The 15222-nt window shown below is 43.2% G+C and overlaps 1 protein-coding gene across 2 annotated transcripts in view; it reads left to right on the top strand.

Annotated features, from left to right (window-relative positions):
* Nucleotides 1-14816, top strand: part of C2CD2 (C2 calcium dependent domain containing 2) — a 75775-nt gene extending 60959 nt beyond the window's left edge. Inside the window, exons 8-14 of one of the 2 annotated variants that reach the window (XM_075772580.1) lie at nt 2210-2271; nt 3523-3662; nt 3928-4099; nt 4904-5017; nt 7442-7569; nt 8703-9015; nt 14359-14816. In XM_075772580.1, the coding sequence (XP_075628695.1) occupies nt 2210-2271; nt 3523-3662; nt 3928-4099; nt 4904-5017; nt 7442-7569; nt 8703-9015; nt 14359-14585 (1156 nt within the window). In that variant the 3' untranslated portion in view covers nt 14586-14816. The remainder of the gene's footprint in view (nt 1-2209; nt 2272-3522; nt 3663-3927; nt 4100-4903; nt 5018-7441; nt 7570-8702; nt 9016-14358) is intronic. The other variant, XM_075772591.1, reaches the window with a different exon arrangement.
* The last annotated feature ends 406 nt before the right edge of the window (nt 14817-15222 follow it).

Here is a 15222-nt window from a genome sequence, read left to right as displayed (position 1 = left end):
GCTGTTGGAGTGAGTCCAGAGGAGGGCCACGAAGCTGATCAGAGGGCTGGAGCACCTCTCCTGTGAGGATAGGCTGAGAGAGTTGGGGTTGTTCAGCCTGGAGAAAAGGCGGCTCTGGGGAGATCTACTTGTGGCTTACCAGTACCTGAAGGGGCCTACAGGAAAGATGGTGAGGGACTGTTTATCAGGGAGTGTAGTGACAGGACAAGGGGTAATGGGTTTAAGCTAAAAGAGGGTAGATTTAAATTACATGTTAGAAAGAAATTCTTTACTGTTAGAGTGATGAGGCACTGGAACAGGTTGCCCAGAGAGGTTGTGGATGCCCCCTCCCTGGAAGTGTTCAAGGCCAGGTTGGATGAGGCTTTGGGCAATGTGGTCTAGTGGAGGGTGTCCCTGCCCATGGCAGGGGGGGTTGGAACTAGATGATCTTTATGGTCCCTTCCAACCCAAACCATTCTATGATTCTATGAACAAAACTGAAAGGCCCCACCTTTTTATGTGGCCTGATGGAGGAGTGTGCAACTGCTGCTCATCCTGCTGTCGAGGGAAAACCAGATAGGAAGCTCTCTTACTTCAGACATGCACAGTCAACGACTTTTAAAATCTGATTTTAGTTATGAGGATCTACGGTTTTTGTGGAAAGCCACAGACCAGACAAAGTTCTTCTGTGACAGTGTGCTGCATTGCAATCAAGACTTAAGGATTTACGTGATGCAATTTCTTCTCCACAATAACAGAGGAGAAAAATGCACTTCTGTAGCAGCTTTTTGTTCTAGAGTATCTCAGAGTGCTTCAGCCACTGGGTCTATGAATCACTTCAGCCATCTGTTGGTAGAACAGCATCCATGCTTGGTGTTGCAGAGCAGAAATGTTCCCAGTGATTTCGGACAGGAAATTTGTCAGAATAATACCCTTTCCAACTGAAAGTGCAGAGAGAGGGCAGGCAGGATGTGATTAAGTTGACTGGAATTTGGCCTTGACACTAGAGATAATGCTGGGTTTTCCACGGTGTTGGCTGCCTTTCAGAAGTGCATGAGGTAAGCTTGGGGACTTTTACAGATCAGGGATCAGGATTTGGCTGCGTTCCTTCTTTCAAGTTCACATCCCCTTACTCCCCCTTTTTTTCTTCAAAAATGAAAATACCCACCAGTCTGAAGACCAGCGTACTGACCACCACATCAGGTTCTCCTTTAGCTTCATGGAAATGGCAGCAATAGTACCATCAAAGTGCTTTCTTTCAAGTTCTGGAGGTGCAGGAGGGGATGGGAATACCAGAGAAAAGCTTAAAACCTGCTGCATAGATGATGTCCTACAGCATCTAATGGAGGTGGGATGCCTGCAGCCAAGATCACACTATACTGAAACAGAGGCTTACAAAAATAAAATACATATATGCATGCCCTTAAGGTTTTTGGCAGAACACCTACCAAGAAGGTTATAAAATCAAGTTGTACTGGAAGGTTCCTCAGTAGGTACCCAGTTTGCTTCACTGTCTCAATTAGAGGAAAGGTTTTGTATCTATTGTGTAGTCCATCTTATGAAGTACCACACATGCCAGTAATTCTGCTAATAGTTCCTGTCAGTTCTGTCACACAGAAACTAGGTCTTGTTATCTTGCAACGTCCTTGAATCTTATTTTGGAAAAGTAATACTGACTCTTCTCACATAAGACTGTAACTACTTTTATTTATTTGCATTTATCCTGCTTTTGCAGGACACTTTCCTGCTTTGAAAGGATATCCCACAGCTTTGAATGCATTGTTAATTGGACCTGTTCCAGCATCTTGACTTACAAATTTGATCCTGCCAGGAAAAAATAGCTTCTTAGTGCTGTGGTGTAGCACTCAGACTAGGGACCAACATCAGCTTCAAGGGTACTGTTTGCCAGCTACTGGGGAGAAGAAAAGTCTCTGAAATTTTAGGAAATAGAACTTGAGCAACAGTGCTGGAGGGAACCAGGCCACGGTTTTCTCACTATGATCCCTTTAGTCAGTCTTACATGAGGTCAAAAAGATGCTACGCACGCAGCGTAGCCAGCACTGGTGGCATGTAGCGCTGCCTGCCTCGGTTAGCAAGTTGTACGGCCTGGCTTGGTGCGGGCCGAGAAAAGTTAGGGTGCTGGCAACCAGAACGGGAAAGGGGAAAACCTAAGTGGGAAGGAAAATCTGCTTGACTGCAAAGACCTAACATAGTTTCATTTACTTCACAGTGAACTAAGTGCCAAATCAAAAGCATTGCAACTCCAAATAGTAGAAGATGGAAAGTTGGATAGTAAGTATTAAAACTGAATTATTTTGCATGATCAGCTCGTGAGCCTTGCTAAATGTTGACATAAGTCCTCTTTTAATTCTACCTGGCTGTATCACCAAAGAAGAAACTGTCAGATTTCTGAACCTGCATTAAAGCTCAGATGTCTTCTGCTGACTTGTCCTGGTAGTGGACTTGGGTATGCCTCAAGCATGGCTTTAACAATGGCTGTGGAAGGGAGATCAGCTGAAAATAGCCAGCCAAACTTACATGAAACAGACAGCTTGGGGAAAATTTATAACTTAAGTTTGTGTTTTTAAACCCTGTAAGCCTGTCCTCAAATATAGGTCCCAGAATTGAAATCCATGGAAAATTGCAGAGTTCTTGGGCAATACTGATTGACCTGGGTTAAGTGCTGTCTGTGTACACCGTTACTTCCATCAGTAATCATAGACAGAAGAGAGAATACACTATTCATGTGTCTCTGTCCTCATCTGAGTTAAGGTTACAGAGAAACCTTGAGTTTCTTTCTAGACTGTCAACATACTGAGTCTTCCATGTGCTGATATCCTAATTTTTCAGCCTTCTAAACTTTTAACAAATCCACTGTGAGCAATTTTGGTTTCCAGTTAAGCTTTCCAGGTCTTTCAGTGGCTGAAGGGGAATCATGGGTGTTAATCCTAAATCCTTCCTTTTCAAGCCCCAGAGGCTGCCTAGCAATTACCAGGTATAAAACTCACTCATTCTGATTATATTGGATTAAATATAAAACATGGGGGCTGAAACATTTTTACTACTTGATGCTGTTGTTGCAGTTTGCAATTAGCCTTCAGTGGCAAGAAAAACCCTCCACTGAACTATTGTGTTTGGTTTATTTGGAGAAACATTATCCTTCCTAGTGGGGTTAAGGGGCAGGTGGTGAGACCAGAAAACATCTCGAGGTGTTTGTTCAAGAACCTAATAGTAATATTTCTAGGTGTTTTCTTTTCCCCTAAACGTTCTACATATACAGGGAAAAATAATGGCCAGAAATAGTGGCAAATAAGTAATGTTTCATGTCTCCATTCTTTCCTGTTGCACAGTATTAGGCCAGGCTGAGGAATAGTTGTAAAATGGGAAACAAGCTCTGAAAACTGCCATGTTTCTGCCCCATGGTGTAGAACCAGTTCTTGCAATTAGCCACCTGTGTTCTTCCTCCCCCTTTCCCCTCTTCTCACCCTTAAACATGCTGACAGCTCAGATGTGCACAGATTTTGTTCATTTTATTTCTTCTAGGTCCTTTATCCGCAAAGGTGACTGTACCTCTAGACTTGTTCAGGAAACAACCTTCTGGGCAGCAAAGCTTTGCACTGAACAGCAGGGCCAGTGAGAGCAGCTTGGAGCCAGGGCCCGGGCTGGGATCCATTAGTGCAGAGGTACTACTGTGCTTGGGTGCTTTTACAGGGGATCTTTTACTTCGGGAAGTACTTGCCAGCACTCATCTTGTGCTTTGGACTGTCGCTCGCAGCGCGATACCATTTGTGGCCGAGTTAGAGTAGTGCATTCAGATTGCGTGGTGACACTTCACACGGTCTTTGGCTCTTGAATGTTAGTAAAAATGTTAAAGGAGTACTGGCTTGAAATGTTAGTGTCCTCCTTACTTGACTGTCCTTCTAAGGTGAAATTATTTTGTCTTGCTAGTTCTCTTTTATAGAACCCAATGAATTAAAGACATGGCAAGTCTCTTCTCCAGTGCCAGCCACTAAGATAGAAAAGGATCGCACTGTGATGCCCTGTGGGACTGTGGTCACTACTGTAACTGCTGTGAAAACCAAACCTCGTCTAGAAGGGAGATCGTCTCCACTGAGCACTGGTGAGGAAGGCCACTTCTTCCTGTGTTTACTCTTAGGGTTATCTGTGGGCACCAGAAAAAATTGAGTGGGTGGGATGTAAGGAAAGGACCAGGAGAGGTTGGGGGGAGCAGGATGTAAGGAAAGGCGCCGTTGTCCCCGCTTCTCTGATGTGTTAGTGGGAAGGGCATTGCTTGTGTTCTTCAGAATCAGGCTTTTAATTTTCATGAAACCCTGTTCTTACAAGAGGAGTGGTTAATGCTCCTTTTAGTACGCACCGTAAGACTTCATGGTAGAGTTATAATACAGAAGAGTTTGGGTTTGGTGGATGGTTTTCCACATGACAGAAGTATGAGACTCGTACAGTGTTTGCTGATGACAGACCATCCTGTGCCTTCTATCCTTGATCTGTATTATAATCTCTAATGAGGGTTGGTGTCATCTTGTGACAAAGGTTTTCTTCAGCCTGTCTTTCAGGAATAGATTCTCTGATTTTTCTTGGGATAAGTGTGAAAGTAAAACCTCTAAATAGTCTTTGTGTGAAGTCTCACAAAGAGCTGCATTCTTTTAAGTTGTAAAAGCAGATCTTTTACTTAAGTGAGTGTTGTCTAGCATATTACAGTAAAATGTTTAAAACCAACAAATTCCTACACTTCACAAGTCTTTTGGGGTCAGGTTACCATCGAGCATGCATTGAGAATTTGTATTAAACAACTTTTGCAAACACTTATGATTTGAACAGGGTTTAACATTGGTATAATACATTCTTATTCTTTTTGTAATAAATGTCTTGAATAGTTTAAATAACCAAAAAACTTGGTTCTTAGATTCTCCTGTGAAAACTCCAGTTAAAGTAAAGGTGATTGAAAAGGATTTCTCTGTTCAAGCTATCCATTCTCATGGTGCTCCAGTCAGCAAAACTTTATCGTCTTCGGATACAGGTAATAGAAATGTTCAAAGCTGCTAGTAAGAATACGTCTCTCTCTGCTGCACATGGGATTAATGTAATCCTGTTAAAATAACAGCAAACCCATGTGGCTACTGCCTTTCAACAGGCACTGAGTTGTTTATGTTAGCAAGTACTGTGGTTAGGGATATAGCAGTCTTGCAGTAGAAGTCTGGTTTTAGTTGGTGATTTAAATTACTAATTTTCTGTAAATAACAATGAGCTGTGGTTTGGAGAGCGGAGGTGGCTGCAGAAAAGCCAGGCTGTCTTCTCTTTTACTTTTGAATGAAAGATTCCTCCTTTAGAAAAGCATGGGGGACAGTGCACAAAATGAAAACCCTGTGAAACTTACCTTTCAGACCATTGTGAAGTCCCCCCTTCTTTGAACAGAAGGGACGAGGCTGGACTGATACAAGGAAGACTGAATTCTCTTCCTAGCCCTGCCACTGGGCTTTTTTGTGCTAATGCAAATACACAATCTTGCTGTACCTGTTTGTCCACCTTGCTAAGTCACCTGGCATCCAGCTGAACTGTCTTCAGAGTGTCAGGTTGCATTGGTATAACTTTAATTACAAATTAACTTTGACTGTATTAAACCTGATTTTGACTCTGGGGCATTTTACCTTTTTGAATCGCAACTCTGAATTTTCTGCATATTTTTCAGTCCTTTGCGTGGTCCCCATGCGATCTTTCAGTAGCTCTGTAGGCAACAGTAAATAAAGGTGTGGCATGTGATGTGGAGTCCAGTTTTCTTTGCACAGATTTGAGTGAAGATGGGACAATCTGGAGATGATCTAGACTGCTCCTGGAACAGTCAGGCGGCTTGCTGAGTGATAGAAATATATTGGCCAAAAGACAGAAATATGGGGAGAGTGTGAACCAGAATAGCTGTAATGGCACTTGAATCTTTCCCTACCTCTAGACTAAGTAGTACTCTGATACTATGAAGCAGCATGGTATTGCTAAGCCAATTTTGGAAATGTTAAGATAGGGCTAGACTTCTGAGTTGACTCTCGTAACTGTTTATGATATTAAAGATACAAAGCATTTACTGGAAAACTCATCTGAAGACAACCTAGAGCGCACTGATATGGACAGTGTTTTTATGGGAGCACAGGGGAATTTCTGTGAAATGTTTATACAATGCAGCAGGAAGAATTACTCATTAGAATGAACGTTTAAGCCAAATGAAAGAAATACAAAGGAACATTTGGAATGGCAATAACTTAGGTGGTAGTTATTACAAACATCATGCCAAAACAGCAACAAGCACTATGGAAAAGATGCCGTGGCTGTGCCATAGTTCTAAGTGATGACAACGCTAAGAATTAGTAAGTGCCACTGATGCTGTCCTGGATGCTCTCAGCTGTTCCTGGCGACTTTGCAGTGGCTAGAGAGATGGAAAAGTAGAGGTTTATAACGAGTGTGCAGACGTGCATGGACATGCATACCCCTTGTGCACGCGTACTCTTAAGTTCCAAAAGTATTCGAGACACTTGGTGCAGCATAATTATTCAGGTCTTGTCTTTTATTGTATTAATGTCTCTGTAACAAAAGACACTGCTCAGTTTAATTAATACTGGTGCTATTCCTGCCTGTATTCTTGTGTTGTTAAAACTCTTAACAGAAAAGCCCACCTCAGACAATTAACTATGGGGATTTTTGTCTTGTTAACTTTCTTAGTTCCTTAGTTCGTTAACTTAACTTCTTTGTTCCTAAGTTTGACAAATTTGATTAATGCGTATTTGCCGTGCCCAAACTACTTGCATAGTAGATGCCAGAAATGGCCATGCTTAAAAATAAACTTGTATTTGTCACTAAAGAGCATTTTATAAAGCAGGTTTTGTACTCCTGTGCAATGTTTGGAGGGGAGAAGGAGGTGCACTTTACAGGCTTTGGAAGCAGCTGATAAAGAGCAGAGTGAGTGCTGCTTTGCTTTCCCCGTTCTATCACAGTGCCATAGCAAATCTGGAAATGCCAAACAAGGATGTCTGGAAAAAGAGCAAAATAGCTACCTGAAGAGGTAGTAGCACATGTCAGCTTTGTACCCTGTTAGAACTATGGCTCTTTGTGACTGTGATACACCATGCTCTGCCCACCACTTCTGGATTATAGTCACCTCAGCGTAGCAATGCACTGAAATAATTGGATGTTTTGTCTAGGCTTCCAAAACCTCCTCTGTGCTGAGGACAAGGGCTTGTAAGCGCAACTCAGATACCTTTTCTAAAAAGAATGGGTGACAGAAGGGAAAGGTGAGACCCAGTAGCTGGGTGGTGAATGGGGAGATGTTTTGGTATGCCTGGTGTTTACCATTTCTGCTAATTTCTTTGAATTTTAAGCCAAGAACAAACTCTGTCTCTCTTTGCTCTGTTTTTTCCTGTTTTTCTTTTTTCCCTCTGAAATAATGCTTTCTTTTCAGAATTGCTGGTACTGAATGGCACCGATCCTGTTGCAGAAGCAGCCATTCGGCAGTTAAGTGAGTCTGCAAAGCAGAAGCTAAAGTCACCTAGAAAGAAAAGCACCATTATCATATCAGGGGTGTCCAAGGTAAAGCAGAAAGCAACACTTATATTTAATGCTTAGTACTGTAAAGTCTTTGCTCCACTGAGTGTGATACTAAATGTGCATTCTGTTGTCTCTCATTCAGCAGTCTCTGCTGGCAGGATCTAGGTCTGTGTGCCAGTTTGTTTCAGTAACTGTTTCAAATTAAGCCAAATCAGGGTGGGTTTGTTGGGGAGGGTGTTGGGTTTTGATGGTTAGATTTGACAGCCTGACTAAAAATGCACGGTATCCTTGGATGGGAGTTGGGTGATTAGGGATTTGGGAAAACCAATTTAGGTGAGAACAGAGGATAATTAGTTCTTCTCTGTGTTTTGCCCATGGAGGGAAGATGAACAGAAAAAGTATGAAACATTTTTCTGGGTTTTTTTCAAAGTTGTTAAAACAAAACCCTCTGAAAAACATCCTCTGGGCTTTGTTACAGCAGGAGGGCAGACAGAAGACTGTTGCTCACATGGTGTATAGCATTCCTCCAGACTTTCTTCATCCACAGCCCCAGTCTCCCATCTGTTGCTTGGTGCCTGCCTGTAGTCCTTTCCCTGCAGGCTGCTGTATGGACACTTGCTGTCAAGTCTTCCTGTTATGCAGGGGACCCCTAAAGAGCGCTGAGCAAAAGTCGAGTCAGTGGGCATAGATCCCCTCGTGATCACTGTGCTGTGCCAGGGAGGGGAGTGAGAGTCAGCTGCCACAGTGATGGATGTATCCACCTAGGACATGGGGGCACTGGGACTGTGTGGATTTGTATTTAGCTGTCCTTCTACAAGATGAAACACTTTGATGTTTATTTTCTTACAAAGACCAAATGATTATTGTATGCTGATACTTCATTACAGCAGCACATGTAGGAAAGAGTCCTGTTGTTAGCAGTGGGGTGGGGCACAGCTGGGAGGCCTGTACTTAAATATTTTTTCCAGTCATTTGGCGTTAACAACATTATTAAAACTTGGCTATATGCTCCTCTTCTTTAGTGGAGCTAAGGAAGCCTCACAGTGGCTTTCTGATAGCCCTGAGCAATACAAGTAAAAGTGTAAAGAAGAGAAAAGAACTTTTGTAGGGAGGCTTGTTTTTTCCCTCCAGCAGAGCGGCTTGTGCCAGTGTCATCTCTTTGTTTTCACCGGCAGACCTCTTTATCTCAGGACAGCGAAGCTGCACTGATGATGGACTATGCTGCGGCCATGGACAGCTCCTGCAAAGAAGTAGATCCACGCACTGCAGAGCAAGCTGTTGCAAAAGTCACCTCAGATGAAAAGCTATCGTGTGGTGCTTCAGAAATAGTACCTGATACTGATCCACAGCAAAGCATCCATAAGGCTTGGGGTTTGGAGAATGGCAGCCAACAGTGGGACACCGACACGCTCTTAGACCAGACCTGTGAAGAAATATCTGGGAGCTCATTAAGTGTGTCAGAAACTGGGAGCATGAAAAAATCTAAAGGTATGTGATCCTTACCTCCGCTTTAGTGAATGACCGCTTTCTCTGCGTAATTGGCAGTGTCATGCAATGCTGTAGTAGTTCATCCTTTCTTAATGATTTTTGTCCTTAAATTCCTTGTGATTGGGGTGTTGGGTGAAGCTGTCTTACTAGCAGCCATAAAGAGTGGAGTCCTCTGGCTCTCTGAGCCGCGTCAGGCTCTCTTACACTCCCCTTCATCAGGAAACAGAAGGGCTCACCGTTAGAAGTTGAAGAGCAGCTCATTAAGCCCAACTCAGTTATCTGAGAGAGAAATAACTAGCCACATTGTCAGTTCCTCGATGAAAACCATGTTCTTGTAAACAAGGACTTGTGCTATATTAGCAGCCCCGTTACTAAGGTGAAAATGGCAGGGTTCCACTGTTGTTTTCTGATACGTTCCTTCTCCTCCTTCACATCTCTGAGCACAAGACTCCCCTGCACCCACTGAAGCATGTTTTCAGGAAGCACCACAGCTAAACCAGAAGTACACTCTCTCTTAACTGCCTTGTGAACAGTTTGTCCTCTGCACTGATTTCATTAATATGTAGTTTGCTAAAGAAAATAGAATAGAAGGTAATTTAATAAGTAAACAAGGGGTCAGATCCTTTTGCTTATGTAGTTACACACCTGGATAGCTGCAGTTTGAAAATGTCTTAGGATTCTTTGTGTTTCCATTAACCTCTGAGGCTGTAGCACTGGTTTGTGGCTAAGTGGTAAACACAGGGCTGTTAGGAAGTCTGGCACCAGAGCCAGTGCAGTGGACCGTGCCCTGAACATGCTGCACATTGAAGTTGCAAAAATTGTTGTGTTTCTCACCCATATCCATCCTTCTTTATTATTTTCTATTCTTTCCTTACCCAGAGATACTGTAAAATGGCTTACTACAAAACCTCAGAATATTGCTAGATTGTTGTATCCCCCCACGGTACGACAAGCACTGGACTCTTTGCCAAGACTCTCCCTTAGAGCATCAAGGTTTTGGGACCTTCTCACAGTTGTGTTGCTCCGCGTGATAGATCAGGATGGTACAGCAGCCATCAATTTGACATAGACGGTCAGGCATTGGAAAGTTTTGGGTGTGTTTGGGGCGGAGGTAGGGGGTTAGTTGTAAAAGGATTTGTGTCATTTGGAGCCTGGAGAAGTTTAGGAAGCAGAATGAGATTTTGTAAACCCTCTAGACTCTTCATTAACATGTTACTCTAAAACAAGCAAGTAGAAGTTTGTATGTGAGCTGTTGTCTAGTTTTGGTTTTCCCTGTGCAATATGTTGCAAAGAGATCAGGCTTCTAAAGATCCTGTTTACACGATGTAGTATAGGACTGTTAAAAAGCGCAAAGCATTTCTAATATTTGAGCGAGTTGTCTCCTCTTGAAAAAATATTTTTAAAAACTGTCTCAAATACCTTTCTTTATACACAGATCACTTTGTGAAAGTCTTGAATCTCTGCTTTGTCACAGCTAAGTAGCTTTTATGGAGTGACATATGAAAACATTTCAACTCCCCTGCCTTCAGTTAGCTTTGAACAGTTCAAGGTTTCTGTTTTGTCAAATGCTTTCCCTTTAAAAAAACACAAACACAAAACAACAACAAAAAACCCAAACAAAGCAATCAAACCCCCTTCTGCTTTAAAACGCCTTATGTATGTATTAATGTCTTAAAGTTAGCACTGTCTGGTTTTTTTTTTTTTTTTTACTCTTGCATATTTCTGTTTTTTTACCTTTCTGACTTCCTCTTTCTTACCCGTTCCCTTTTATAAACTTAAGAGGACTACTATGCCAACCAGAATTAATTACCTACACAGTAAGTTATTTTTGTCTTTTTTTTCAAGAAAATGTAGCTTTACAATGGTACGCTCATTGTAAAAACCAAAGCAAAACATAGTTCAGCACCTGTTTTCTTCTTCCTCCATCCATTTCTTTCCTCCCTCCAAAATTACCTTCCCGTGCTTAGGTGACTTAGCAGACTACTCTGCTGTAACAAATCATTCTGGTGGTCATTCTGTCCAGGTGGGTCATGCAGAATGGACAGCAAGGAAGGCTTGGAGGGGTGCTCTACATTCCTGATCTCTGTCTATCATGCCCATTCCTCTATTATCTGGTTATCAATCAAAATCTGCTCATGCAAACCGTGTGTGTGTGACCCCATAACTGGACATGTATACACAGAAAGCTTATTTTAAAACCTGCTGCTTATAGTTTTCTAGATCTCTTTTCAAGCCTAACTTGTAGAGCTACCAGGACCTCAGCAGGTATTTACAAAACCACCTGGATAAAAACTGTTTTGGAAGTTGGGAAGGAATGGAAAGAAGCAATCTTTATTCATATCCTTGTAGATGTGGAAGGAAATCTTCCTTCATTAACAAAAATGAGATTCAGAAGTGATCCTAGCCCCACAAGTGTTTTAAGAAGACCCTAAACTAGAGCAGAGGAGCCTATGAAGCCCGTCAGTCTCTACAGCACTCTTGACATGCTCTCTGCTTATCTCCTGGTGTTAGGGGCAGAGTTGGCATATGGATCGTGTTGAACTTGAGAAGTAAGCATGCAAACAGCACGAGCATCGCCAAGCTTGTGATTTGCCCTACCCTGCCTTCTCAGCAGGGGTGCATGCCTCCACAACAGCTGGAGCCACTGTCAGGCAGCACGTACCAAACTGGCTAGAGACCGATGGGTGGCAGTGGAGATGTGGCAAGCTTCCAGGTAGCAATGACCTCAGTACCTCCAAAAACACAGGGAGCTTTCATGTCGGGGGCGGGGGCTGCTACTTGTGCTGAGCCTGTGCTGCTCTCAGGGAAGCGCTGCCTGTGGTTTTTTAGCTGCAGCGAGTTGTCCCAGGTCACCGGCACAATTTTTGCAGCGTTCTTGGTTCGGTTCTATTTCCTAGTGTGGGAAATCAGTCTGAATGGATAGGACTAAATAGCTGCTTATGGGTAAACTCTTCTGTCCTACTCCTTCTGCTGGCACAGCTTCAGCTGCAGCTGCCAAGATTGCTGGGCAGAACAGCTGACTGCTAAAACAAAAGCCGCACAGCAGCAAGGCCTCATCAATCCCCCGCCCCAGCCTTTGCATATTAACAACTGTCAGTATCATGGGGTTGAACACTGTTTCTTTTATGCTGTTGACAACAGCTCGAAGTGGTACTGCCTTGCCAAAAAGATCCATCAGAGGGTGATGGGAGAGAAGTGAAGTTTCAAATCCACAAGTTCCAGTTGCTTTCAACTGACTTCTGCTTCTATCCCATCACGCCCTGTGAGAAAAGTCTCCGCAAGCAGCAAGACAAAACATGCTAGAATATCCTCCCAGGATATGAGTGCTTAGTCCTTAAAATACAAAGTTATTACTAACCCAAGCACATGTTTGTAGCTGCTCTGGTCTGAACAAAGAAGCATCTGGCTGCGTGCAGCAGAGCTGCCATGAAATACCTATTCTGCAGCTGTTGCTGTGCAAAATGACACGCAGCCTGTGTCAAGTCCTTCGGGGGACAAATACGTAATGCTAGCTATTGCACAGTATCGCATGAAATAATTGGTCTGTGTGTTGCTTTTTGTATCCATTTGCAATGGGAGGAAAAGCAGAATCAGGACCGTGCGATGACAGGAATTAATAGCTGAATTGAGAAAGAATCGGGAAACCCAAGAGCGGTGGGGGAACGAGGTGTGGAAGCGTTGCCAGGGAGATGACTGCCCTCACGTACTGGTCTGACTGCCAGAAGGCTCCTGCGTTGGCTTGCTACCTGGGTCCTCCTTCGTTCAAATTGGCTCCTGCCACTTGGACAACAACACTACTCAATTCTGCACAAAACTGTTGTAATTTTAACTTGGGGCTGATGTACTGACACCAGGTTGAGTGTTGCCGGTAGCTCAGAGAGGCGTCCCCGCCAGCTGCCACCGAGCTGCCTTACGCATCAGGCACGCGTGTGCGCATGGAAAGGGAAGGTGGAATTTGGCAGAACGGTGGCTGCAAAAACAACCCGAGCTTGCAAAGAGGGAAGAGGACTGGTGGCTGGTGTTGGCAACATGAGTCCCGAGTCCCTGGTGAGATGACAGTTGCGTTTGCCTTGGCTGCATAATAGGTTTGACATGGGATCAAGGGAAGGAACGCAACAAAATAAAGCCACTTAATTTACCGCAGAAGAGATTGGAACAAATTTCTGAACCTGTTGGAAGCAGATGTAATACTTATTTTTAATCTGCTTGAAGTGAATTGCTATTCCTAACAGGATTTTAAAATAGCAGATGCTTCGTGATTGTTACTCTAGGTGGTGCTACCGAATTTGTACAGAATACATGCTGTCTGGCTTGTATGGGCCTACTGCATGCAGGTTGACTGCCAGGTACTGTTCTCCAGCACCAACAGTGTCCTTCACCTCAAATTAAAATGCCACCTTCATGTTGTGCATCATGGGCTAATCTTTTCAGCTCGTTTGATCTCTGAAACAACAAAGAATAACATTACTTCCTCTATTTCATTCTTTTTATAAAATACTCTGTACTTTTATTGTATTGGAAAGATTGGATATGCCTGTTTAACGTGTGAGAACCCAGTGTACAACCCACACCAAACACTGTTGTGCATGTGTTTGAACACTACCGTAGCTTTCAGAAGAGCATTTGAAACTAATAAGGAGACTTCCATAAGATGTGTGGATTGGCTTTAGAAACTGAAATCTGAGGATTAATACTTGATTGCTCATAGGCATGTTTCACAGTAGCTTTCCTTCCTTTTCAACAGCATCATTTCTGAAAGAACTGAAGGAAAATTCCTTTTTTCTTTAGTGCTCCTCTAGCAATAGATGTGAGTTCTTCTCTCCCGAATGTTTCTGCTAACTGTAAGAGTGTGTGGATATGCATTGACCTAGAACTACCACAGCCTGTTGTGAACCTAAGCAATTCAGTTTGCATGATACTTGCATGGAATGAGGAGCAGCAGAGAAATACTCATTTCCCTGGAGTCTGAATTTCTCAGTGGTGGTCAGTTGGGAGACGGCTGGATCAAGAGTGGGGCAAGGAGGGTTCAGTAGCATGTAGTGTACACATGTGTGCCTCTGGCAGAAAGCACAACGATTGCTTATGTTTGCCAGCATCTGAAATCACTTGTTCCAAGGTGGAACTCGTACTGTTACGGCCCCTAGGTTACAAACCATCAATATCCTTGCTTTAAATTCACCATGCTCTTAGCTTTCTAACATTGTTTGATTAGTTACCAGGGTGATGCTTAAACTGGAAATGTTAAGACCATGGCTTTTTTCAGTCGTGCTGCAGTTGAGCTCCAAACGGAAAGCAGCCTGTTCTGTCTAAAGTGTCCTGCGCCTCTGCTGTTTGCTTCCACAGGTGGGATTTTGAAAAAAAGTGCGAAGCTCTTTTTCCGCCGGAGACATCATCAGAAGGATCCAGGAATGAGTCAATCGCACAACGATCTTGTCTACCTGCAGCAGCCACTGTCAGAGGAAACGCGCAAGAAGGGAGGCACACTTTCACGTATTCTGAACAGAAAGCTTCTTTCCAAAAACAAAAGCAAGAACAAATTGAACGGTGCTTCGGCAGAACCATACATATGAGACTGAACACTCTCCAATGGGATACTTGCACATCAGTTGACCAGTTGTTTACAGAGCAGTACTAGAGAATACAAATACAGCTGATGACTTGCATAAAATGATGTTCACTAATACAGTGGTCCAGGAATAAACAGAAAGCTTGTCTTTTTTTTGTTTATTTTTCCAGAACACTTTTTCTCTCTGAGTATAAAGTTTCTCCTCCAAATACAACCAGCGCTAATTGTACTGTGACAGCTTTTGGAGGACTGTGTGGTTTATTCTAGATGATGAGGGAGGGTGGGGAACGGTGTAAGTGGGGAGGACCTGCGTGCGAGCACCTAGTTTACATTAACAGGGAGCTAAGAACTGAAACATCGTACCTGCTATAGATGACAGAACCACCATAAAGAGAGAAGATACCACTGTGCTTCCTTACTGCAGCCTGGAATAGTAGCAATGCAAGTCTCGACTTGTTTTTCTAGTCAGGCTGAAAGGGAAAAGAGACACCCAGATCCAGTTTGTATTGTAATTTGGAAACGGGTAAGTTTTCAGAAGCAGAACTGAAATGCTGATTAAGATAGCCTACTGTAATAACTGTAGCCTGCTGTAATAACTGCTCAGTCCATGTAGGTGGAGAGATGCCTTTGACATTAGCCAT

Source organism: Balearica regulorum, chromosome 1, assembly GCF_011004875.1.
Source record: "Balearica regulorum gibbericeps isolate bBalReg1 chromosome 1, bBalReg1.pri, whole genome shotgun sequence".
Lineage (NCBI taxonomy): Eukaryota > Metazoa > Chordata > Aves > Gruiformes > Gruidae > Balearica > Balearica regulorum.
Note: the sequence above shows the minus strand (reverse complement) of the source record. Positions and strands in the feature narration are given on the sequence as shown.